This window comes from Dipodomys ordii, unplaced genomic scaffold (genome assembly GCF_000151885.1).
Source record: "Dipodomys ordii isolate 6190 unplaced genomic scaffold, Dord_2.0 Scaffold62, whole genome shotgun sequence".
NCBI classification, from domain to species: domain Eukaryota; kingdom Metazoa; phylum Chordata; class Mammalia; order Rodentia; family Heteromyidae; genus Dipodomys; species Dipodomys ordii.
This window is the reverse complement of record NW_012267278.1, coordinates 2,588,908-2,616,198: the sequence shown is the minus strand read 5'-3', so window position 1 is coordinate 2,616,198 and position 27,291 is coordinate 2,588,908. Positions and strand designations below refer to the sequence as shown.

At 45.3% G+C, this 27,291-nt stretch overlaps 1 protein-coding gene across 1 annotated transcript in view; it reads right to left on the bottom strand.

Annotated features, from left to right (window-relative positions):
* Scml4 (sex comb on midleg-like 4 (Drosophila)) overlaps positions 1 to 27,291 on the bottom strand; it is a 70,656-nt gene that overhangs the window by 17,947 nt on the left and 25,418 nt on the right. The window contains exons 2-5 of the mRNA XM_013022353.1: positions 17,198 to 17,409; positions 8,656 to 8,785; positions 5,350 to 5,550; positions 4,405 to 4,599 (exon numbers count right to left, since the gene is read on the bottom strand). Coding sequence (XP_012877807.1) covers positions 4,405 to 4,599; positions 5,350 to 5,550; positions 8,656 to 8,785; positions 17,198 to 17,350 — 679 coding nt within the window. The 5' untranslated portion in view covers positions 17,351 to 17,409. The remainder of the gene's footprint in view (positions 1 to 4,404; positions 4,600 to 5,349; positions 5,551 to 8,655; positions 8,786 to 17,197; positions 17,410 to 27,291) is intronic.

The window sequence follows — 27,291 nt, the reverse complement described above, 5'->3', positions numbered from 1 at the left end:
AAAGATAAGACATTCCCTGTGTCTGTCATTAAATGAGGAACAGATTTGCTTTCTAAATGCTGTGTGTATAGTTTGGCTGTGATGGAACACCATGAGGGACCCAAGGACCATCAGCAAAAGAAAACAAGAGACAAGCCTGGAGAGCAAAGGACCCTCCTCTCTCCCCCCCACCCCTCTGTACCCTAAAGAAGCTACTCAACAAGACCTAACCATTTGTTCCCTTGCCACTCGAACTTCAGAAGCAGGAAGGAAAGCAACAACTCAAATTGGACCTTGCAGGAGAGTTCAGCTATAGCACTTGTGATTTCCAAGGAGAGCCCCTACTCTTGGCAGGGCAGACAGTGTGCTCTGGTGGGTTTTGTGATGTCAAGTTAGTTAACATCCCTGAGTTCCTTTCTGCTTGGCACTTCCCTCAGATGGATCTAGCAGAGTAAAGGAGCCACGGACCCAGAGTCCTGAGGTCTAAGACAGGATCAAAGTCCTTGTGAAGAGGGGCGCTGGTGGCTCACGCCTGTAATCCCAGCTTCTCAAGAGGCTGAGAGCTGAGGATTATAGTTCAAAGCCAGCCACTCATTGAGACTCATTGCTAATTTAGCCACCCAAAAAACCCAGAAGTGGAGCTGTGGCTCAAGTGGTAGAGTGCTAGCCTTGAGCAAAAAAGCTCAGGGACAGCATTCAGTTGCTGAGTTCAGGTCCCAGGACTGGCATACACATTAAAAAAAAAAAAGTCCTTGTGAATGGGTGGGTGGGGGGCTATGCAGGGAGCATAGATAGACATATTATTCAAGCTATAGAGGGGTTACAGGGCAAACAGAGCCCCTACTGCAGGTTGTGGCTAGGTCACAGTGAGGACTTTGTTGTATTCTTTCCTTCTTTTACTCTCCTTCCGCATCTGCAAGTGTGTTTCTCTTGTCGTAAACCTGTAGCACCCCTGCCCAAGCACACTGGACGCTCCATGATGAAGTGCCTGAGTACAAACACACTGAAAACCGATTTCCCTGTATAAGCCAGACTCTGCTGGCCCACAGTGGTGTCAGGAGCCTTGGTGGAGCCTGTTAGAAATGCAACTTCCCAGGTCTCTCCCCTCTCCTCCCCGCTCCCCCCAAGCCCTGATGAACCGGACCCTGATTTCTACCAGGTTGTTCCTGTGCTTTGGGAAGGAGCAACTAGAGTCTATTTATACTGTAGACTTCAACACTCAAAAATAAAACATCATTTTCCCCAGAATCATCTCGTGAACTTTGACCAATATTACCAATCTGTCCATTTGCATCCATTTTTTCTAATGCATTCAGAAGGTCTCTGGAGAACACAAGGCATTTTTGAATGTCAGTGAATAGACTTAGAGGGAAGGTATTGTAGTCTGGGCGCAAGCCAAAAACACTGTGTGTGTGTGTGTGTGTGTGTGTGTGTGCACGTGCACGCGCGCGCACGCGCTGAAGCCTGGTGTTCTCAGTTCACGGGAGAAAGATCCTCTGGAAGGGGGCCCTGGAAAGAGCAGGCCCTGCTCCCAGGGAAGAGCAGCCGCTTTTTGTCTCCAAGCTGGACACCGCAGCTTGGAGACATTGCTACCATTCTCCTGGGGACAGATGTCAATATCAAAATCTTCCTTTTGGTTGTGGCTGCAGCTGCGTGACAATGGACAGCACATACCAAAGTGACCACCATGAATGTTTGGCAAAAGGAGGGATGGACAGCTGCATGTGTGCCAGTAGATGCCTCCCACCTCTAGTATCTGTACACACGGGCTTGTACAGGCTGAGAAACAGGTGGACTAGAAGATGCATGCTGAGGAGAAAGAGCTAGTCTGGTTCCTCAATGGCTTTGCCAGGACCATGGGAATCAGTCGCTATTTGTCATCTGAAATTTGGGAGATATGTTGGATTCCCATGGATTCCCAGGGAAAAGCTAAAAGACTAACGTTGGCTGGCAAGGCCAAGGCCAGGCACAGTCAGGGCTCCTTCTGCACCTGGGGCAGGGAGCGCGTGTTTCTCAGTCACAGATAGGAACCATCAGAAGAGGGAGCCACCATAGATGACTTCATAAGCTCCCTTCTGAGGAGATGCTGGCACCCAGCAGCCTCTGCAGAGGGAAGCTGGAGTGGCCGTGGGGGCCTCTGATGAAGAAGGAAGTGGACGTGAGCATCCAGAGAAGAGGTGCATTTGCCCATCCCGGTCCACAAGGTCGAGTAGCTAAAGATCCCCGAAGATCCTGCCCGAGCCAGCAGCATGGATAACTAGCGGAAGATACTTGGCAGAATCAGGGAGTGTGATGCCAAACCATAGCAGGACTGCCAAGTGAGACACACACACACACACACACACACACACACACACTTCCTACAGGGTTCTGAAACCAAGATGAAGGTATTCTGGCCGTGGCCATGAACTGCGAGTGATGAAGCCTGCCATGCTCTTGGGCAGGGGCCTGAATGACACAGGTGAGATGGGAGAGGAAATTCAGTGGAATTCAGTTTCAGTCGCCACCTGACCTGGGCATATTTGATTCTGACTACATTTCATAATGTGAAAGGAATCAGAAAAAAAATCACAAGGTTTATCCTAAAATTTCATCCACAGCCAGGAAAGAACTGGTTCCACACACGAGCTGTGTGTCTTTATGGTCCCGGCCTACTGGTGTGGTCAGCGCAGGAGGCAAGGGTTTGAGAATGAAAGCCCATTGTTCTGCTAGTCTCACTGCCAGACTTAGTAGAAAGGCAATTCACTTAAGAATATGGAGGTGGGGGCATAAATCAAGGGGTAGAGCATCTGCCTAGCAAGCTCAATGTCCTGAGTTCAAACCTCTACTACCCCAATAGATGCACATGTGTATTATGTATGTTTCAAGGCCAGGTACAGTGACACATACTTATAATCCCAGCCCTTGGGAGCTGAGAAGGATGACTGATATGGGGGAATTGTAAGTTCAAGACCAGAAAGGAGGGGGAGGGGAAGGGGGAGAGGGGAGGAGATAGTGGTAGGGGGAAGGGAGAAGCAAAGAGATATGTTTCTGGATTGACTAATGTTTGTAGGAGAAGCCAGATTGTAAAACTGTCCAAACCAGAGGGAACATTCTATCCCAGCACCTCCAACTTCTCATCCAAGGCAAGAATGGGTCCAGAAAGACAAGGAGACATCCTAGCTTATACATAGACATGGAGGAAGGTGTGGAGGTATACAGCATCCCACCCTTGTTCAGTTAGGCTCCTTCCTTATAAAGGCCTAATTTCTTCCACTTCCAAGGTCTCAGAGAGATTGGAGCAAAAGCATAAACACGGTTCTCAATGGTATCCAAGAAAATCTATGATGAGTATATAATTGATCCTTTCCTGCTGTCCTTCTGGTCTTCAGATACAACCATTCTCCCTGCTCACCCCAACAGTCTCACTCTGTAGCTCAGGTTGGCTTTATACCAGCAATCCTCTTGCCTCGGTATCCCTAGTGCTAAGATTAAAGTCAAGTACTACCATACCTATAGAGATGCAGCTTGTTGTACTGTAAGTATCCTTTTGTTTAATGCTCTAAACTGCCTGTGAGCACAGACCTACCTAACCCTTGTCATCATCACTTTATTCCTCAAAAACATTCCTATGTACCTGCGTTTGTCTCATCCAAGACAGATCTTTCCCACCATGCCTGCCACACAAGGTTTGATAGCTAGTTACAGAGGAGTGCAACGGCTCCATTCTGGCTCCACTGCCCATGTGTGTTTCATAGATCAACTCTGCTTTCAGAGAAAGGAAAACAGGTGAAAGTTTCTATGCATCTTGACATTCTTGGACTCTTGGTGCACCTCTGGCTGGGGGCTTCAAAGCAGGAAGGAGCACCTCTTGTTAGCATGGAGCCCTGAGGACAACACTGGGGCAACTTTATCCATGTGGCCTTGTTCCTCTGTTCACCAGCCTTCTTTCATCCTGAGCTATTCCAAGGCTTCTGATACAAAAAGTAGCTCAAATCTTGGATGATGAGAGAGAAACCCCAGTGTTTGACAGAAGATTATTTGATACACAACCCAATCAATGTCCTCTAACAAACATTTGTCCCCTGCTTCTTCACACAGGGAGAGATGTGACACTGTCACTCACTTCATCTAGTCTTTGGCTCTGGATTCTTGGCGATGTCTCCATTCTGTAGCTCCAGAGGGAGGAAAATCACTCACAGGATGTAATATCGCCTCTGTCTAAAGTCTTAACTAACCACCCAGGCCTCAAAGTGAGCAGTTAGCTCTCACTAGCTCCCGTAGGGGGTGAGGATGGTCTGGATGCCCTCAAATCCCAGCTGGCTCTGTGTTCCCAGAGAGGCAGTGCCCAGCCTCCAAGGAAAACTCTCCAGCTCCTCCCACCGCCGCTGCACCTGCCAGCCTGGGACAAGGTTCCTGCAGTGGGGAAAGTCACACGGGACCTACCCAAGTCTGTTCTCACATCCTCTCTGTCCTGGGCCTTCTCAGAGGCCCCAGGGCTCCCCGGGAAGGGCTGGTGGCTGAAGAGGCTGTCACACAGAAGGCTGCGGCACAGCTTGGCCAGGAAGCGAAGGACGTAGCCAATGCTGTTCACCACTGACACGCTCCTCACGTGTTCCTTTCCATCAAAGGAGGCAGACACTGGAAAGGCAGAGATGGCAACTCAGTGTGGGGAGGGTCCCCCAAAATAGTGCCATGCAGACAACCCTACGGGCTAGTTCAGAAAGGGTCAGAGGATCCAGGGCTTCTAAAGGTGGCTATGTTCTGAACAACCCAACCAGGGCCAACTTAATTCACCTTAGTTCTCAAAAGCATATGTCCAGCACAGCTTCTCCACCTTTGAGGGGGTCTAGCTCACCTGTATGGCTCTCGCAAAAGGAACCTGAGGCTTACTTATTAGTCATTTATTAGAGGAGACCTCAGCCTGATTCATGCCTCTGTGTGTCAACCTGGAGTACTCTTTAACCTTTCTTCCTTCTCCTTCAATCAGGGACAACTCACCTAGATCTGTGGGATCAAACATGGGAGCCATTGGAAAGGCATGTGGGAACTTTGAGTTTCTAAAGAGCAACCCTGGTTATTGTAGGTGGTGAAAATGGCTGCATTCTGGATTATCATAAAGGTAGAACAATAAAATTTATTGAGGGGATTGTAAGTGGAGGATGGGAGACAGGGACAACTCAAGGGGAAGGACCCAGGTGTCCAGTCTTCCTGTCCAGACCTGGAAGCAAATTCTGGAGTCCTGAGAAATGATTTCTAGGAGATGATTTCACAGATGATTTCGCAAAGTTCCTGGGAGCTCAGGCCCTGGCCACACCCAATGTCCTCCCTGCTATCCTTTTCAGACCCCCCCCCCCATGGCCCTGCTTGTACAAGCTTCCTGGGCCTCACCTGCCACCAGCTCACCACTGAAGCCCTGCTTGATCAAGGAGAAGACCAGCTTTTGCTGGTGGGCGCAGTCGATGCACGCCTGGATGGCCTGCTGCAGGACGGCTGCCGGCCTCTCTGGTCCGAAGTGCTCTGGGAGCTGCTGCAGCTTCCTTCTCTCCAGGTACGGCCCCGTGTTGGCCTGCTTGTTGACGTAGAGGCAGACTGTGAGGACAGAGAGCACAATGCCTGCATTGAACGAACATGCAGCAGGCCGCCCCCCACCCCTGGGGTCCCAGGCTTGGGCTCACAAAAGAGGTAAAAGAATCAAACTTGGGAAACTGCCAGGGCAAGGAGCCCCAGGCAGGGAGCAGAGAGGCAGGTGGGTCTGCTAAAGTACTCAGATCAGAATTGGACACCGTGATGGTGAGCCAGGTATTTAAATGTAGCTCCATGCTGGGCAAGGACACTACAAAATATTTTCTTCCTCCTCTAAAGGAACATAAAGCAGTCATTTCTTTGTGAACTTTCCATGAATTAAAAACTTGACATGCTGGCTGGGTATGGTGGTGCACACCTATACTTCCAGCACTCGGGTGGCAGAGGCAGGAGGATCAAGTTTAAGTTGAACCTCAACTACATGGTAAGTTCCACCCCAGCTTAGGCTATATGGTGAGATATAGGCTATATGGTTTCAAATAAATAAATAAAGGTCTAGAAGCCTGGCTCATCTGCCTAGCAAGTACAAAGTCCTAAGTTCAAACCTCAGTATCACCAATTCTTTATTAAATTGACGTGATGCTAATCACTCAAGAGACTATATTTTCAATGAGGTTCTAAGGAGAGTATTTAGAATCTCAGAGGAAATAAATGTTCAAGAAGCCATTTAGCTGAGCCCAATCAAAGGTTCCTACACATTCAAGGTAATAGATCTTTCTCCATAAAAATTTTTGATCATATATCCCCAAATCATGTTCGTTGATAGGATATTTTTCTTCTCGACTATATTAATGTATTGCATACATTTACAGGAAAGGATCAAATCTGTGCAATGTTAGTAGGAAAATAGAAAAATGTTAGACTATCTACACACTAGTTTTCCAAGTACAATACATTTGTGTGAGTCAGGAGGAAGCAGGAGGAGAAGATGCAGCTTCTGTGGTGGCTGGGGGCCGGGGGGGGAGAGGGGGGAGGAGAGGTAGGTCAGATTGAGGAAAATGAGACATGGGAGATAACCAGGAATTCAGAGATGAACACTGTGTAACGAATAACTTGATTAAAAGCACACAGACACTATGTTCTTTTTTTAATTTATACACAGCCCTAACCCACAATGTTTAGTAAAAAGGAAAAAAAAATGGGAGAAGGGCAGCTGTCTCCATCTGACCTTGTCTGCTTTCCCGAATAATACTCATTGTCCCTGAGAACTGAGCAAAGATATCTGAGAGAAACTTGTCCTAGAAAGAAACAAAAAATAAAGCACTTGGGGAAAAATGATTCTCGTTGGCACAAAATGTGTTTGAAAAGACTTAATCTCAAGGATGGACACCTGTGTTGAAAGGAGCACGCGGCATAACCCAGCCTTTGTTTAAAGGGATCCTGAGACATCAATGACCCAAGCTGAGTGAACAGGCCAAACCTTGAAGTCTCTCAGCCCAAGTGATAAAACAGTGAGACAACAAGAATGACCAACTATTACCAGCTGTGAGAACAAAGGGAGACACATATCCTGGGGTGAAGCTGAGCCAGACCTCAAACTGCTTCTTCACTAGAAATACTTCTGCGGTGAAAGCACACTTTGCCCGTGTGATCAGATGTGCCTGTCCCTGTGTCTGAGTGTGTGCTTTCTCTACCTCAAAGTATCCTCAGGTTCTTGTGTGTGTGTGTGTGTGTGTGACAACATCAAGAACTCAAAGCCAAAAGCCGGGAACCTGTAGCTCACACCTGTAATCCTAACTAATCAGGAGGCTGAGATCTATGGATCTCGGTTCAATGCCAGCCCGAGCATGAAAGTCCATAAGAATCTTATCTACAGTAAACCACTAGAAAACCTGAAGTGGTGCTGTGGCTCAAGCGGTAGAGCACTCTCCTTGAGCAGAAGAGCTGAGGGACAGTGTCCAAGTCCAGAGTTCAAGCCCCACGACTGACAAAAAAAAGAATTCAAAGCCGAGCTGAACAGTAATCCTAGCTTCTCAGGAGGCTGAGATCTGAGGATCACGCTGCAAAGCCAGCCCAGGCAAGAAAGTCTGAGACTCTTATCTCCAATTAACCACCAGAAAACCAGAAGTGGTGCTGTGGCTCAAAGTGGTAGAACACTAGCTTTGAGCACAAGAGTTCAGGGACAGCGCCCACGCCTTGAGTTCAATCTCCATGACTGACAAAAAAAAAAAGAAAGAAAAAGAAAAAAGAATTTGCTACTCAGTGGTCAGGCAGAGTCCTCCTCCCTTTTGGAGCCCCGCTTCCTGAAGGAGCATGAGGCACTGTGCAGTTCGGTGGTAACAGAGCAGGTTTCCCCAGGAGCTGAGGGGAGAGCAGAGGGGCTGGCAGGGAAGGCAGACAGGACTCTCTGGCAGGTGGAATGTCTGTGCTGAGGTGAAAGACAAGGATAGGGCGAGCAGAAGGGGAACTCATTCCAGATGGAGGACAAGCCTGTGCTGAGACCTTCTGGCCAGCCCCTCGAACTGACAGTAGAGCAGTAGGAAGGGTCACAGGGGAATGGAGCCTGCAGAGCCCTGTCAGCCATATTAATGGGTTTGGTCTTTACTTAAGCACAACAGAGTAAAAAGTGGGGTTGAGGTGTGTGTGGGGGGGTATGTGTGTGCAGTGTGTGTGTGTGTGTGTGTGTGTGTGTGTGTGTGTGTGTGTGTGTGTACTCAGCACATAGCTGACCCAGTTACATTGCTGTTACCATTAGGATAAAACTGTTGGGGAGGGAGTAGACTCTCTTGAAGACATAGTTTGAAATGCTCACTACTCTGACCAGATTGGAGGGCACTAGGACAGGACTTGGAGAGAGTAGCAATCTTTGGAAATCTGAAAGGACAAACACAGAACAGAAACAGCAGGCTTATACTTGTTACTATGGAAATCTGGCCCAGAAAAACAAAAAAAAAATCTGATCACTCTTATGAACAGATTTTGTCCTACCCCAAAGCAATCCGCTGAACCCGAAATGCTTTGCAAACCGAATTTCAAATAATCCAAACTACAAGACAGAGTAATCTCAGAGAATCCATGACATAGCTACCACATCGAATCCTTCCGTTGGCAGCTCTTCAGCTCACAAAGAAGCTGTCAGAGAACAGGCCATCTATTTACCTGCTCACCTACCTGTGAGAGTCTGCGCTGCCACCAAGCTGGGTATGGTGGCTGCGTCCTGGGGGATGGAGCTGAGGTCCGGCTCTGGGGTGCTCCGCGGAGGTGAGAGGGCTAATGGAGTCATGAGAACTGGAGGCTTGAGCTGTAAGAGAGCCTGGGTGGTCAGCAAAAGTCACACCTGTCTCACACTCTTTCCTTGTACACCAGTTGAACCATGTTTCCACATCTTTCTAATGTTGCAGCTTTGACAGGCTGCCAATTCCAGGTCATGCTCAAGAACCCCACTGGGGGTCACATTCAGAGGTCAGCTCCAAATCACCTCCTTAAGGCAAAGCCACCCAGGAAATGGGGCACTGGTGGGGGAATGTGCAAAGGTATCAAGAGTGGAAACGAATCCTCCCTCTGAATGCAAAATGCTTTCTCCCCACATGCCTGTACTCCCTAGAACCCCATGCACGAGGTTTTCTCCATGGCCGCCCCCACTTAGAGACTGACCCAGACCCCTCCTCACTCTGCAGAGACCACTGCACTGAATCCTGCTGTATCCTGGCACAGGACGCAAGCGGCAGGGTGTCTATTTCCTGCAGCATGGACCCTGCTGGCCTGGATGTGGACGGGAGTGAGCAGCAGGCGCTCACTGTGGGGAGTCTCATCTGCCACCACAATCAAGGAGTTGAAACTTGCTCTTGCAGACTTGAGATGGAGATGCCTCAAGGATGCGATCGGTATTAACAAATCACTCTGCACCACGCTTGGTACAGAGACCAGCTTAGCTCTCTGCCCCATGGTAAGGAATAAACATGTCACCACTGTTACATCCGAGCCCATTCCAGATAAGGGAGGGGTTAGTCTGTGAGACCCACGCACTGGTTCTAACACACAATTAAGGGTGAGCACTGCTCAACATCAGCGCTTGTCAGATTTTGTGAGCAGCCTCCTGGGGGCTTCGTTAAAACACAAATTCCAGGAGTTTCATGTGGGACTGGGAATTCTGCACTTCCCATTAGCTCCTGGGAGGGACCAAGACTGTGGTCCATGGACCATGTCTGAGCAGCAAGTTTGTATGTCCCGTTGTTAACATATATACCATCCCCATCCATCTTCGAATTTTCTTCCTGGGTTTTGAGAATAGAATAAAAATAAGAGTATGATAAAACAGTATTATAATGATTCTGTATTATACTGTCTCCTCACTGCGAGTTATCCAATCTTTTATATTCATTTGTGTATGGATTCAGAAAGCCTGTTTCATGACAGCCACTCTTGAAGCTGCTGGGAATACAACAGGGAAAAAGAGTCAACAAAACAAATCTATCTTTGTCCTGATAGAACTGAAATTCTATTAGGGGGAGATAGACAGCAAATAAAATGAACTGGTGTAAGTGTGCTGAGTAAGCGCTAACGATGGAATGAAGAGGGAAGAGGCCAGAGAACCTTAACAGCGATATATTAAGAGAGGTGTCTTGAGCTCACCTCATACAAAGGTGTGGTGCAAAAAATCAACAATCTTTCAGATTGCTGTCTTGCGAAGAGGCTGGAAAAGATGAAGTGGGAGGACCACTAATGTAGAGTGCATGAGAGATGGTGTAGGTTGGATCAGGGTAATGTTACAGGAGGTGATGGGTGGTACATGGATTCTGGATGGAATGTGAAGGTGGAATTGATGGGATTGACCAACACATTGGATATGGGGTTATGGGAGAAACTAGCTACAATTGGCCCAAACAGGGATAGCTTTTTAGGGTAAGGGCAGCAAAGTGGAGGGGGATGGAGAAGATCATGGGATAGCTTGGGTCAATAGGTTAAATAGATAGTTGAGTGTGAAGATCTAGAGACAGTCCAAATGGAGGACAGTATTTGGGAATCATCAATACAGAGATAATATTTAAGATGTCAGAGAGTGGTGATGCCCACATTAAGCTCTACAAGACTCCAAAACATGAGAAGCTGCAGCAAAGAGGAGGAGGAGCCAAAGAGCCAAGAGACAGTGTCCAGTGGAGAAGAAAGGAAAGTAAAAGAGCCAAATGCATTGTGAGAGCCAAATGCAGAAAGTGTTTCAGGAGGAGACTGCGGTTAACCACAGCCAAGGTTCTGATCACAGAAGACCTGAGTGGTTGTCAGATTTAGCAAGTTGTCTGACAGTGGAGCATGGCTCAAGAGGTAGAGCACTTGCCAGAATACATGAGGCTTAGTTCTCAGTTCAGTCCCAGTATCAGAAGCAATGATGATGATGATGATGATGATGATGAAGAAGAAGAATTAGCAACTTAACAAGAAAGGTTGTGACACTGAAATAAAAAGAAAACAGAACCTTCATGAGACTGACATTCTAACGGGGGGGGGGGTGAAAATAGATAAGATAGTGGCATGATGCATAGTATGTTAGGAGATAAGAGTTGACAGTGGAAATAGAGAAGGAAGAGAACTGAGGAGTGCAATTGAGGGGTTGTACTTTGGCTTGAAATCTTAATATGGGGTCATTCCTGATTGGAATAAACTTAGGAAATAATGGAAGGAGAGGCCTTGGGATCGAGACAAATGATGACTAAATGCAATATGGCATCTTGAAAAGAATCTTGGAACAGAATAGAGAATATCTGAAGCAAACTATAAAATAATGGACTTAATATAATCTAATGCTTTATCATTGGTTCACTTGGAGGTATAAGATGCTAACTGGGGAAATAAGAGATGGAGAGTATAGAATACTAGCTCTGTCTCTGCAACTCTTCTGTAAATCTCCAACTAGCCTAAAGTAGAGTTTATATATAAAATACTAAGAGTGAGAACTTTCAGAGTGAACTGAGCAAGTACAGAGAGGCATTTTCTTGGCAGCCCCAGACTGAAAGACTTGACGTCCGGAAGGCCTTGTTGTGACGTACAAGAGCCTCCAAGACCAACAGCCCTAGACAAATGGATACAGTGAGAACTCTCACCTGAAATTCAAAAGCTCACCCAGGATCTGGCTAGGATGACTCTTTGCTTTCTGAGAGAGTCAGGATGGGATAATGGAAGAAGATCCCAGCTGGAGTGGCCAACAAAGGGGCTGGGAATCTAGGATCAGCTCACCTTTCTTTTCCATTTGTAGAACCAATATGTGCACTAAGAAACTAATTCTTTTTTGTCTTCTTCAAGAACTATTATTCAGTTCATAGCCTTAGCAAACAAGATAAAACCCCAGCTAGATGCAGGAGGCTCATGCTTTTAATCTTAGCTACTCAAAAGGCTGAGATTTGAGGATCTCTGTTTGAAGCCAGTTAAGGCAAGGAAGTCTATAAGACTTTTATCTCCAATTGACCACTAAAAAGCCAGAAATGGAACTATGGTTCAAGTGGTGAAGCACGAGCCTTGAGTGAAAAAAGTTAAGGGGCAATGCCCATTCAAATCCTAGCACTGGCATGCATATGCATGCATACACACACACACACACACACGCACACACACACACGGACATACACACAGACACACACACGCAGACATACACACAGACACACACACGCGGACATACACACATGGACACATGGACACACACATGCACCCACATAGATTGAAACACTACCACCTGAAGTCATTAGAATCTATAGCACATACAATATAGAAATCAGGGTATATCTTTAGAGCAGGCCCTTCTGGCCTCCTTAAAGAGACCTTGGTGGGCTCTTCAATCATGAGATGTAAGGAAAAGTCCCTTGTTGATCTGGGGAGTTTCTTAACTAATGACCTAACATAAAATGCTTGCTGGTAAGTGTTCTATTTGAAAATAAAGAGGGCTTCCTGGAATGGTGGAGCATCTCTTGGTAGAAAATACGATTAAGAGGGTTTTGTTTCCTTTGTGGAGGGTAACAAAAGGCCAGCGAGGCCATAAAAAGTGTCATTCTCACAGTGGTAACCCCCCCCCAGCAATGTGGTACACAGATGGGCCCTGGGAGGGGCCTGACCTCTGAACTCCAGGGCTTGACATCTTGCTGCAGCTCTGACCTTCTTTTACTGCCTGCAATTCACCCGTGTCATCCTCAACACTCAGAAGCAGCTCGAGGCCACTGCTGGCTCATTGCTTGGGTCTGGTCTGCAAGGGAGAAGCCTGGGTCCATTCTTGGACCAGACCGAAGTAACAAATACCACCCAGCAAGATCGAGTGCGCACAAAGGCGTCCTCAGACTCCTAGAGATGAGCCTGATAAAGGTTCAAATCATATTCTTTCATTATGTAATATTATTAATGTGAATATATCACTATGATCATTTTATTTATGTAATGAATTTTAGTTATTTTATGAGTGGTGTTACATCATTATATTGTTCTGCAATGTTCATATATTATTATCCTATTAGAAAATAATTATCGTGCCGGGCATCGGTGGCTCACACCTGTAATCCTAGCTACTCAAGAGGTTCAAAGACAGCCCAGGCAGAAAAGTCCATGAGATTCTTATTTCCAATAAGCCACCAGAAAACTGGAAGTGGCGTTGTGGCTCAAGCAGTAGAGCACTCACCTTGAGCTGAAGAGTGCAGCGACAGCACCCAAGCTCAGAGTTCAAGCCCCACTACTGACAAAAATAAAAATAAAAATAAATTATTGTCCTTTTATCCTGTAGTGATTTCCCCTTCAAATGCAAGACTGTGACATTGAGAACTGAGCTTATAAGAAATGTGTTTGGAGCTGGGAAGGTGACTCAGTGGTAGAGCGCTTGCCTTGCATACATGAGGCCTTGGGTTTGATTTCTCAGCACCACACAGGCAAAAAGAAAAAAGCCAGAAGTGGCGCTGTGGCTCAAGTGGTAGAGCTCTAGCCTTGAGCTGAAGAGCTGAGGGACAGCGCCCAGGCCCAGAGTTCAGGCCCCATGACCGGACCCTCCCAAAAAAGAAATGTGTTTGGTCCAGGTGATGGTAGCTCATGCCTGTAAACAATCCCAACTTTGATTACTCAACAGGCAGATATCTGAGGATCACAGTTCAAAATGAGCCTGGGCAGAAAAGTTTATGAGACACTCATCTCCAATTAATCACCAAAGTTAACCAGCCTGAAGTTGAGCTGTGGTTCAAGTGGCAGAGTGCTAGCCTTGAATACAGAAGCTCAGGGATTGTGCTCAGGCCCTGAATTCAAGCCCCCATACACACACACACACACACACACACACACACACACTAATAATAGTAATAATAATAAATACAAGTTCTTTAAGGGAAGAAAGATCTGGGTAAACAAACAAACAAAACCAAAAGAAATTCTGGCTCTCCAACTGTGTCCCACATAGTTAAAACTAACAAATCAGCGGTCATTTGGTAAGTGGAGTGAGAATGCTCCATTTCCTTGGTGGCTTTTCCACAAGAAGAAATGAATGACAAGAAAGTAAATAGACTCCAATGGGGAGTTGGGTACCAAAGCAGGGAGGGGCTAACAGAAGTTGAATGGGGATGACTATGGTCTGTGTAGTTTTGAGAATGGAACAATAAAATCTGTTGAAATTGTTTTAAGAAGGGGGAGTGTGAGGGTGGAGAGCCATAGGGGCTGTGAAGTTGATGGGGATATGTTGTTTACATGTGGGGAAAAGTCACAGTGAAACCCCAGTTGGACGACTCATGCGTGCTAGTAAAATAGAGTTGAGAATAATGAACGCTGTTTTACGTGGAATCTCCTTCGCTTTACGCAGACGGTCCTCATGCTCTACCAGGCAGGGATGTCATCGCAGATAGGCGCTGATTTGGAACTATTCTAGAACATTAATATCGTGGCTTGAGAAGCCATCTGGGACTCTCCGACTGAAATGATTTCCATCCATTTCCGTAATTTTTTGGGAAGTGGACTTTAAAAGCCTAGACATTTCTGTGTGACAAGGACTCCAAACCATTAGCCAGCCAGCCCAAAAGCTTTTGTTCTGAGTGTCAAGAGCATTGAAAACTGCCCATTTGAGGAGACAGGAAAATTGCAAAATCAGGTTCCTTTCATGGAATGAATTTCCATTCATGCTGGCCCCAGAAATTCTCTGTCTGTTGTTAATTCTCATTCTTGGGTCACAGCCCCCAAGGGATCAGGAAGAAGGCCAAATAGGAGAGAGAACGTTTCAATGTGTTTTCTTCAGAGACAGGACCTGCTTCCTGGCTCTATAAACAGAAAGGCTTCCCTGCTTCAGCCACCAGATATAATTCCCAGATGTTGGTAAGGGTATGGTACCTATCTGGATGACACCTGTCCTGGGCCAGCTTCAGTAAGAGACATAATTCAAAAGCTGGGGGATGGGTATCATGAACAAAGGAGGTACCTTTTGTTAGAAAAATAACCAATGAAGAAAACATTATTTTTTGAGAGCCAAACAAAGACACTAAAAAAAAACTAAACTAAAATGAATGACCCCAAAATAGCTTGGGATAAGCCCCTCCTTTTCCCAACCTGCTGCTTTATTCTCCAACATTTGGAAGAACTAGGAGAATGAAAGGAATAAAGGTTGAACTGATTACCAACTTTTCCAGAAGTTCTTCCTGCTGACCTGAAATAATTTCCATACATTTTTCTAAATATATGAAAGTTAATTGCCAATTTGCATTTTGGTTTCAGTATTCAGGTCTCAAGATGGAAACATAAGCCTTGATTTCAGGAAAAAATAAGTGGGAAGAAACTTCCACAACTCATTTTCTAATGCCTGAAATGCTCATGGAGGCCATGTTTAGTGTTCTTTCTTCTCCATTAAGCCCTTCAAAAAATGAGAGGAGGAATTCTATGCCTCCATCAGAAAGAATGACATTGCCCATTTGTTAGGAAATGGAAAGACTTGGTAAAAATTATATTAAGTGAAGTAAGCCAGGCGCAAAGAAACATAGGTCCCATGGTTTCCCTTATTTGCAATAATTAGTATATGTCTGAGTCAAGCAGAAAAGGTCAGATAAGTTGATGTTAAGTGAAATGAAACCCAAGATAAAGACACAGTGTTTTTTTTTCTTGCTTGCTGTTGTTTCTAATGTATTTATAAGGTACCACGTAATTTTTTGTTGCTTTGTATGTCCCTCCCCCATAGCATAACCCATTTCACTGTATTTCATGTCAGTATAATTTGTGAAGGGGAAGGGAAAAAACAAATTATTTAAATAGGGATACAAGTTGACCCATTGCAACAATGAGATGTACAAGATGCTTGTCAAAAAAACGAACTTTACAATTTCCGCAGGGGGGAAGGGGAGAGATGTAGTTGTGGAGGTGGGAGGGAAGGGATGGTAGGGGAAAAACAAAGGAAAAGGCAATAATGATGGATAAGAAATGTACTCATTACCTTGTTCATGTGATTGTAACCCCTCTGTACAGTATTTTCACAACAAAAAACTTATTTTAAAAAAATGAGAGGAGGGCTGGGAAGATGGCTCAGTGGTAGAGTGCTTGCCTTGCATGCCTGAGGCCCTGGGTTCGATTCCTCAGCACCACATACGCAAAAAGAAAAAAAAAGCCGGAAGTGGCGCTGTGGCTCAAGTGGTAGACACTAACCTTGAGCTGAAGAGCTGAGGGACAGTGCCCAGGCCCAGAGTTCAGGCCCTACGACCGGACCAAAAAAGAAAAAAAAATGAGAGGAGAAGCTCTGTGTAAAAAGAGCTCAGAGACAATGCCCAGTGTCCAGGCCCTGAATCAAGCACCAGGACCAGCACAAAAAAAAAAAAAAGAGGGGAGGAGCCATGCACTTGGATTCTGTTCGTTTATGCAATTGTGCCCATATCCTTATTTATTCTCTAAATCGTTCATTCTTAAAAGAGTTACCAGAACCAGGCACAGGTGGCTCACCCTGTAATTCAAGCTACTCAGGAAGCTGAGATCTGAGGATTGTGATTTGAAGCCAGCTCAGGAAAGAAAAGTCCTTGAGAATCTTAATTTCCATCTTAATTTCCAAATAACAGGCAAAAGGTTGGAAGTAGAACTGTGGCTCAAGTGAGTGAATAAAGCCAAATGAGAGCATGAGGCCTAAGTTCAAGCCCCAGTGCCAGCACAAAAAGATAAAAAGAGTCCTATGATTTTAATCTTCCCTCATATGCCTCTTTGTAGCCAAACGTGACATCAACACCCATTTCTAAGCAGGAAACTCTGATTAACACTCTAGATTCTTCTCATGACTGACTCCCCATGTTCCAGAAGTCATTTCTACATCCTTTGATACTGGTCTGCTCACAGTACTCATTTCAATGTCTCAGGAACATCATCTGCTTCCACTAAAAGAAATGGTGAATGAGTTCCGGAAAGTGACTCCAAGAGCCACTCCAGCCAGAACCAAAAGGGAACAGCTCAGGCTCTGACACACAGTGAGGTTTAACCACATGAATTCAGCTATTACCCTAAAATCTTCTCTCCTTATAATTCCCCAGCTGGTTAGTTTGCTTTCTCCTCTTATAAAAATGCACACAAGAGCTTGCCCTGTGCTAAGCATGCGGCCTTGTCTGTCCCATGCTTTACTGAGAAAGACTTCTTTATGATCCTGGGTTTACCAACTTCTCCTTCATGGCATTTTGGAGTCCAGTTCTGCCCGAGTTCCTGGGGAACCCAGCCCTGTACCATTGTGGAGAAGGAGAGGATGGAGTCGTACCTTGTACCCAGGTTTCCGCCCTCTTTTCTTTGGCATCTTCAGGGCTGGTAAAGGAGCAGTGGAAACAGAATAAAGATTATGAACGGCCATCTTCCCAGGCGTGGTGTGCAGTGGGGGCCGGCCTCGCTTCCCCGGGGTCCTCGGAGTCTGCATCTCGGCAGGTGCCAGTCTTACGGAATGAGGTGGCAAATCACTCACAAGCAGAAGAGATGCTAACCATTAGTCCAGACACGAAACAAAGCAAAACAAAACAAACAGAGCATTTACTTGGTTTGCAAGGACAACCCAGATCAGATCAGTTTGAGAAGCAGTTGGGAGGGGTGCCTAGGGCATTTACCATGCACTGGGCCCCTGGGGTCGCTATCCTGGCTCCCTAGTGCCATTTCAAAGATCATCATCTTTGGCAGGAGATGACAATAAGGGAGGAAACAGCAGAGAAGATACTGGAATCCCGGCTCCAAACACAACTGACAACGTCACCAACCACAAGATGCTGCTGCCCGCAACTCAGTGTCTCAGTTTAGCTTTGGATTATTTTTTTTAATGGTAATAAAAATACACAGCCATTCACTCCTGTCTCTGTGGCTGGGTTATAAACAATCATGACATTTTCCCCTTTAGTTATTTTTGTTAAGTAGGATCTCATGTTCTTGCCAGAGGCTGACTTCAGACCCTGATCTTCCTACTGATACCTCCTATGTAACTGGAGTTAGACACACCCAGCTTGCTGGTTGTTAGCGGATCTCCTAACTTTTTCCCTAGCTTTACTCAAATTGTCCTAGCCCGGATCTCACCTTCCAAATAGCTGGGATTACAGGTATGAGCCACCACATCCAACACTATGTTTTGATCCGTGTATCCCCGTACATGGGTCAGTAGCCACTTTCCACAAAGAAGGTCACCCCAGCAAGGTATAAGGGCATCACATGTAGCCAAACAAGTCTGCCAAAATTTACCTACTCCACCTCTTGTATTTTTCACAATGGTTCTGAGATGAGCATAGCTGTCCTTGGATCTAGATGGGCGGTCAAAGAAGAGCTATATGTATGAGATCATTTATTAGTGGGCTGAGTGCAGATCACACCCAGGGTTCTTTGCATAAACCCCTAAATTCTCATTCTGGGTTGCCAGGAGAAAAGGCAGAGAGCTAGCAGTGGAGCAGGTTTTGGGAAAAGGGCAAATTTGATTTCTCAGGCCACGTCTCCACAGCTCTGGTGGCTGCAAAGAGATGGTACTGATGCTAAGTGATAGCTGACGTGGGGGGAGTTGGAGATGCCTGGTTGGCTAGGACAGTGTAATGGCCTCCAGAACCTATGCAAATGTCTATCATTTATAACTAGTGCAGGCTGGTGCCAGTGGCTCACGCCTGTCATCCTAGTTACTCAGGAGGCTGAGGTCTAAGGATCACAGTTCAAAGCCAGCCTGGGCAGGAAAATCCATGAAACTCATCTCCAATAAACTACTTTGAAATAGCTGGAAGTGGCACTGTGGCTCAAGTGGTAGAGTGTTTAGCCTTGAGCAAAAGAAGCTCAGGGACAGAGCCTGGGCTCAGAGTTCAAGTCTCAGGACCAGCCAAAAAGAAAAAGAAAAAAAAATCAGTGTAGCCAGCACCAGGGCAGTGCTGGCAGGGGACGTCTCTGAACTTGCATTCTGCCAAGCAAGGGAAGGGACTTTGCCAGGCAACTACAAGTATTGCTTTTCTTTTTTAGCAAACCACTGTTTCCTGTTTTGTTCTCTATTTTTACTTTATGTTTAGTTTTGAGAAAGCCCTCGTGGTTTGGTGTTTGGGTTGCTCCTTGCTCAGCCTTTATCTATAAAGCAAACTTTCAAGCTGATTGTGTATGTGTGTGTGGGGGGGGGGGGGGGGAACAACTGCAGACCTAAATTCCTTCGAGGATTTTGCCAAGAAAAATCCTTAAAACTCAAACAAGAAAAAGACAAGAGTCAAATAACACCAATCACAAAACTGCTCATCAGGGGGAACCAGTCACCAGTCTTGGGGTCCATGTGAATTCCCAAGGCAACAACCTTTCCAACACAAACATTCCCTGGATTTTCAGGCACATAGTCATTCTCCCTGAAGTATAGACAAGTATAACTCTGATGTCTTCATTATGATACCCTTTGGGGGAAAAAAAGTATCTGAGTCATTTAGTGCTAGAGACTCAGTGTTTTCCCTGGAAGAACTCACTGCCTCTGAAAGAGCCACCATGTCTCCCAAGCCACATGAGCACCAGACAGCAGTCAATAGAAAATTCGTATGAAACAACATTGGAACCAATGCCCACACCTTGGTGGACATTGAGGACAGACATATTTTAGAAGTGAAAGTCAAGAACAAGTGCATAGTGATCTTTTTGTTTGTAAAGATACTGTACAGGGGGGTTACAGTTACATGAGTATGGTAATGAGTACATTTCCTATGGAACATTGTTACTCCCTCCTTTGTTTTTCTCCTACTATCCCTTGTGCATAGTGATCTTGACATTGATTTTGGACCTCAGTGATTGGTAGCTGAAAGTTTTGCCTCTCCAATAGACAAGGACCATAGGTGTGCAAGGATCAGGAAGGCTGGTTTGTGAGGGCATTAAGTAGACCCTGGGGTCTTAGTGTCCTGAGCTGCCAAATGGAAATACCAGAACTGACCAGGTACACTTTACCAGACATGAGATTCCCTAGGGAGAATGCCCATGAGAGCCCTTTATAATTTATACATCCCCATATGATAGTGATTGGTTATTTGTTTGTTTGTTCTTGCAGAGACAATAGGAGCTCTATTTTTTACCATCTTGTCACATCTCAAAGACATCACACAGGATTATTTTGTTTTGTTTGTCAGTACTGGGGGTTGAAACAGTGCCTTTCTTTTCTTGCTTGGTGTTTGTGCTCAAGGCTGGCACTTTACCACTTGAAACCACAGATTCACTTCCAGTTTTGTGGTGGTTAATTGGAGATAAAAGGCTTATGGGCTTTTCTGCCAGGGCTGACTTCAAATCGTGATGCTCTGATCTCAGCCTCCTGAGTAGCTAAGACTACAGGTTTGAGCCACCAGTGCTGGCTCATTTGATTTCTGAGCAAGAGCATGCATTTAAACACTAGTAGGCTCCTGGGCTGGTGTGTCTACAGTGTGGCACCTGCCTCTCATCTAGACAGTGTCCACTTTGGGAGAGGTGAACCTTCCAACAGTACCCTGATATAAGAAAGGGCTCTGCTCTCTGCAAAGCTGGGAGGCTGGGAGGAAAGGCAGGCGGTGGGTCTCCGTCCTCACATGCTGGCTGGACATGGTCATAGCTCACTGGTTGACTTCCACTTTCATTTCGCCAAGAGCACCCCAGGGTTTTTCCATATTAGGAATGTCAAGCTGTCACTGAATATGACAAAAGAAGGGGTGAAGAGAGTGGGCGGAAGCAAGACACCCAGGAAACTTTTCCTCCATCCTCCAGGAAAGAAAACTAAATGCCACTGAAGTTATTTATTTATTTGTTTGTTTGTTTATTTGGTGCTGGTCCGGGGCTTGAACAGAGATAGTGGCTGGCCACTATCTCTGAACTTCTTTTGCTCAAAGCTAGTGCTCTACCACTTGAGCCACAGCTCCACTTCCAGATTTTTTTTTTTTTTTTTGCCGGTCATGGGGCCTGAACTCTGGGTCTGGGCACTGTCCCTCAGCTCTTCAGCTCAAGGCTAGCCCTCTACCACTGGAGCCACAGCGCCACTTCCGGCTTTTTTTTCTGTTTATGTGGTGCTGAGGAATGGAACCCAGGGCCTCATGCTTGCAAGGCATGCACTCTACCGCTGAGCTACCTTCCCAGCCCCCACACTTCCAGATTTTTGATAATTAGTTGGAGCTTAAGAGTCTCATAGACTTTGCTACCCAGGATGACTTTGACCTGTGATCTTCAGATCTCAGCCTCTTGAGTAAGTTAGGATTACAGGTATGAGCCACTTGAACTCACTTCTGGCCACTAAGGTGTCTCAGCTGTCTCTGTGTGATGACATTAGGGACAGGTGAAGAGGTTATTACCTCTGTGACCAGTTTTCTCATACTGATCACCTTTTGATCGCCCGCAGTTAACAGCTGCTACAAGACCAGGCTCAAAACACAATTTTTAATTATGATTTTTAATTATGATTGCAAAGGGGACATAAAGAGGGTTACAGTTACATGAGTCACATAATGAGTACATCTCTTTTTGCTCAGTGTCACCCCTTCCCTTACTCTTTCCCAGTTTTTCCCTCTCATCCTACCCACTACAAGTTGTATAATTCATTTTCAGCATAGTGTCTAGTAAGCGTCACTGCTACATTTGTCCACCCTTGGTCCTACCATTTCTGTGCTCCCCCCTTGCCCTCCCCAAAACAGATAAACTTGCATAATTCTCATCAGTCAAAAGGGAAATACTGGTTAGAAACAAACTATTCTCATTCTCTCCTTATTTATCTATCTGCACACCTACTATTCAGGTACTATTCTGAACACTGGGGATGTGAAGCTGAACGCAGGCACTGTCAGGAGTCAGGGGAAGGAGAGGCAAAGCTCTGCAGCCACCTCCACTCTCTGTTCCCCTGCCATGAGTCCCCCATGGGTCTTGTTGGCATGCAGCACTGCCCAATCCCATGTCACAGATCATTCTCAGTCTGCTGCTGGTCACCCCTGCAGAGGAGGTAGTCACTGCAAACATGAATGAATGGATGAATGAATGAATGAATCATGCACTCATATCACTTTGCTAAGTTCCTGTTCCAAACATTTAAGGCAAGTATTGTAATGTGCCAAGGGGGGGGGGCAAAACTGTCAAACCTGTGCAGATAACAGTCTAGAAGGCTCTCAGTCTTGCCACAAGTCACCAGGTAGTTCCCTCCCAGCCTCTGCCACTTCAAGGAGTGCCATTACCCATGGCTCTGTCTCCACTTGGAGATATTAGACTTTAACAGCTAACTTCTCCATAATATACAACATACATATGTGAACAGAGCACAGGGTGACCTGAGCATATGGATGGGATTGGGAAACAGAGAAGAATGGTGGAAGGACTGACATGAATCAAGATGCTTTGTACTCATAAGTTGACATGTTGAATTGAAACCCCTTTGTACAGCTACTTCAAGATAATTAGTTAATTAATCTGTCATACTCCTCAAAAAGACTGGGAGCCTATACTTAGCCTGAGACACACACCCTGTGTCTGGCAGGGTGGAGGTGTCTGTGACCTCACTGGGTCTGGCTTACAGAGATCCTCAGACAATATTTGATTGACTCATGAAATGAAAGGAGGGGAGAGGAATACCCTGACACGATGGCAGATATTCACTTTTTAGTTGCCAAAGTAAAGGTCAAAAAAGGAGGGAGGGAGAAGAATCCCACCTTTTTGTTCTATCCTCTGTCATGGATTAGCAGCCAGCAAATGGGGCTTCCTGGATCATTTTGCAGGTCTTCCCCATCTCAAAGGTCTCCTGAGGCCAGGCAACCAAAGCTAAATCAATTCTTAATTAGCTTTCGGAGTTTACCTGGTGGAAATCTATAGCTTTATGAATATTTATTGGGCATGCAGGCATTCGTGCCGGGCCCCAGGGACAAGGATAAGCTGTCTAGGACAAGCCTAGTACTCAGTGCAGGAGGCGCAAGGAGGGGACATCACAGAGCCAAACAACACAGTCACAAAAGGCAAAGAGAACAAGGGCAGGGGCTTGGATACATTGCTAGTCATCAGGGCAAGCAGATCCAGGATGGAATGAACCCACCGCTCGAGCTGGACTGGGTAGTCAGCAGGGCATAGGAAGACGCCAAGAGGACTCCTGAGCAGTTTTAGTTCTGTTTTGTATAGAAAGAGGGAGGGATTTCAAATTAGAAGTGGCTGAATACAAGAGCTGTGGTAAGTTAGGCCTGACATAGGGAGACAAGGCCTCCAGCATGTGGTTTAAAAAGTTCAGATCTCGGGGCTGGGAAGGTGGCTCAGTGGTAGAGCGCTTGCCTTGCATGCCTGAGGCCCTGGGTTCGATTCCTCAGCACCACATAAAGAAAAAAGCCAGAAGTGGCGCTGTGGCTCAAGTGGTAGAGTGCTAGCCTTGAGCTGAAGAGCTGAGGGACAGTGCCCAGGCACAGAGTTCAGGCCCCACAACCAGACCCCTCCCCCCCAAAAAAGTTCAGATCTCTCCAGGCTCCATAAAGAGCAGCCCAGGGGCAGCTGGGGGTCTAGGAAATAGGATCCCTAAGCTGCTCCTGGAAAACTTCTTGGGACTCAGGGAAATAGACAACTATTAAAAGAGCAGAAGGGACATGTTTTATCCCAGTTTTCAAAACAAGTTGGATCTTGGATGTGAATAACCATAATAATGAGCTGCAGAACTGATGATCAAATAAGCCAGTGAGTACTAAAATGTGAAGTTGACTGCCAAAGAGCAAATTCTCTTAGAGTTCTACACTTAATCTAACTACATGTCCTGGGGTGAAGGAGGGTGGGAAGGTAATGAGGTTGGAAATCAGAGGATGCTTTGATTCCCTGTCTATTTTGATTCCTGCACAGTGTTTAACATGTTCCCTGGGATGACTTCATGTCTCTGACAGTCTTGTACTTTTGAGTAGAATCAACTCATGAGATAGCATGCAGATTGCAAGTTGCATGGTTAATGACAACATGGATCTGCAGACTGAATCCAGTGACGTGCTGCAGATCTCTAGTTTTAGTCATAGTCTCCCTGATGACATAGAGATCTCAAAGGCAGGCCCATTAAATAAGCAGATGACTCTAGTCTCATACGAACAACCAGTGTTACAGAAGAGAGAGGCCAAGACTTTTAATCATAATGACTACCAAATCAATCAGATAAAATCTTAAAAAGATAAAATACTATTCACAAACATGCACATTTCCTCAATAGGAAAGCTTTCTGGTGTGAGAATAATTTAGGAGTTTTAGTTAATGGCACACCATCTCATTTAGATTATGAGTCATATATGGAAAAGCTAATGGGAAAACAGACCATCTAATGGCCAGCTCAAAACAAAAGCACAAAGCAATAACCTTATGGTCCACAGAATAGCTGGATTCTAACTATTGACTGGACATGGTGATGCATACCTGTAATCCCAGCAGATAGAAGGCTAAGGCAGGAAGATCATGAGTTTGAAGCCAGTCTAGGCCACAGAGTAAATTCAAAGTAAGTATGCACTACCTAGCAAGACCCTATCTCAAGCAAAAAAAAAAGGAATTTAAATTAAATGATTGAAAAGATGATTCCTCAGAATTCTCATTATCGAAGATCTAGTCTAACTCAAGAGGGATAAACAGTAGTTTGTGAATTTCCTTCCTCAGCAATAACAAAAAGTGAATGGGAAGAAAGTATTACAACCAGTGGACCTTCATTCTGCAGACCCACGGGAACATTCTAGAAAACAAACCAGGCACATGCCTGGCGCATACTGGAGAACCAAGGGACAGGACAAATGTGCCCATCTTCCCAGAATCTGATGGAATCTTAGTTTTCTGCTTTCATTCTTCCTGTCACTTTTTTAATAGCAGAACTATGACACCTTTCTACCTGGCAGCAAACCCCAAACTCTAAGAACCTCAATTTAAGTGTGGGCATTAGAGTCTATTAAAATAGGAAGGTCAGTACAGAAAAAGGGAAATAATGCCTCCATCCCAGCCATCCATCTCTTTTATGATGGTCTTGTTACCAATCACTTGATCTATTTCATAATAGGTTTCCAAACAGTATCTTTGCTATGAGACCCGAGGGGCAGAGGCAGTCAATAAAGATGAACCAGAGCTGTGATCACAGCAGAAAGATGGTTCCAGAGACAGTGCTCAATAGATGCTTATTGAATTTGGTTTGCACTGGATTGGATTGGATTGAACCAATTGAAATGGAAATGCTCGGGTTGGGGCATTTAATAAGCCTTCATCTAATTGATCCAGACTAGCAAAATAAATCACAGGAATTCCATATTCTGGAACACAGTTGCTCTTTGAGAAACAGTTTTCCCATCCCACGGCCACCCAGAGGGCATGCTCTGCACCCCTTTCCCCCACCCCAGGTGCAGACAGGATGTATGAATGCATTCGAAAACCACGATAAAAGCTGGCCAACAAGATCTTCAATTAATCTCATTTACACATTTCCAACTTGTGTATAAGAAGAATTTGATATTTGGAGGTGTATAAATGCATACATGAAATTTAAAACTATATGTCATTTTAGACATATTTTTAAATTGTTTTTGATTCCAGCCTACCTGAATGCACCAGACAGATGCTTGAGTTTTTCAACTGTTCTTTGATGTTCCTTTCCTAATGTTATCCTGATTAATTACTTCACAGTTAGTAGCTTAGAACCACAGAAATGGATTCCCACATAAGAGACCAGAAGTGGGCAAGGAAGGTAGTAGCAGTTGGTTCTGTCTCAGAGGCCAAAAGACAATGTGAAATCTGTTCCAGGCTGCTTTGCTCGTTCTCTGGTGGTTGCTAGCACGCGTCGGCATCATTTGGCCAGCAGCTGGTTCACTCCAGCCTTCCTGCAGTGCCCACTGGCCTTTTCCCCCCTCTGTGGGTGCCTGTGTCTCCACATAGCCTTCTTACCACTCTAGTCATTGAAATTTATGGCCCTCCCTAACCCAGTATGACCTCATCTTAGCTAATTACATCTTCAAAGGCTCTCTTTCCAAAGACATTCACATTCTGCAGTTCTGTGTAGATATGAATGTTAAGGGGGACACTATTTCACCCAGTACAACTAGTATGTGTCAACCTGCCAAATGCAGAGTGGGGGAGATAATGCCTTTAATTTAATCAGGTATTATGTTATGTCAATTATCTCAGCATAAATTTCTATTACAGTCTTGCTATCCTCTAACTGCATGATCCATGCTAAGTCCCCTGAGAAAAGATCTGATGGTCTTTCTTGTAATAGTGTCATGTTTTTACCTCTCAGCGAATTTGTACAAATAAAATTTTCCCTTTAAGTTTAGATATTCCAAGCAAAACACATTCATATGAATTGAGGTATGATTTACATACAGAGACATTCCTAGGTCTTTAAAGCTAAGCTTACAAGTTTTGACAAATGTTTACTCTAATGTAATTCATATCCCAGTTGAAATGATTAATGTTTTCATCACCTTAGCAAATTGCTTTATGCCTCTTTAAGTCAACCTGGTTCCTCCTGAGCAGCCACTACTCAACTAGAATTTTTTCTTTTTTTGTGGGGGAGGGAATGGGGGATGAGGGGAGGTGCAGTATTGGGGATTGAACTCAGGCACTCACACTTGGTGGAGAAGCAGTCCAGCCCACTGTTCTATTTTCACCATTGTAGATTAGTTCTTGCTGTTCTTAAACTTCATCTATGTGGAATTGTACACTGGTTCCTGGCTGTGTTAGCCTATGAACATATTCTGAGTGCATTGGTAGCTCAGGTCCTTTTGTTGCTGGGTATGTATGTATGCATGTAGCACAATCTTTTCCTCCACACATTTGGGTTGCTCCCAATTTTCAGCTGTGTGGGAAAAGCCTGCCAGTAATATTCCTGTTCAAGTCTTTTGTGGATCTATGTTTTATTTTCTGGGGTATTTGAAGTAGAATTGTTGGGTCAGTCAGTTGACACCAACTAGGTTGATGTCTAACATAATAAGGAATTGCCACATAATTTCCAATGGTTGTTCTTTTTTCCAATGTGAGGGCTGACTCATCAGATCCTCTCCACTGGGGGCACCATGCCTTTCCCGTTAAGCTCTTGTAGGTAGAATTTAATTTGTCTTCCTTTGATAGGTAGAGATATCAATCACTTTTTTGTTGTTGTTGTTGTTAGTTGTGGGGCCTGAACCTTGGGCCTGGGCACTGTCCCTCAGCGCTTCAGCTCAAGGTTAGCGCTCTACCACTAGAACCACAGAGCCACTTCTGCTTACATGGTGCTAAGAAATCAAACCCAGGGCCTTATTCATGCAAGGCAAGCATTCTACCACTGAGCCACCTTCCCAGCCCATTAATCACCTTTTAGGGTATTGAAAGTGCCTATTTTTGTGGTATCTATACACAATGGAATATTATGCAGCCATTAGAAATGACAAAATAATGGCATTTGCAGGGAAATGGATGGAGCTA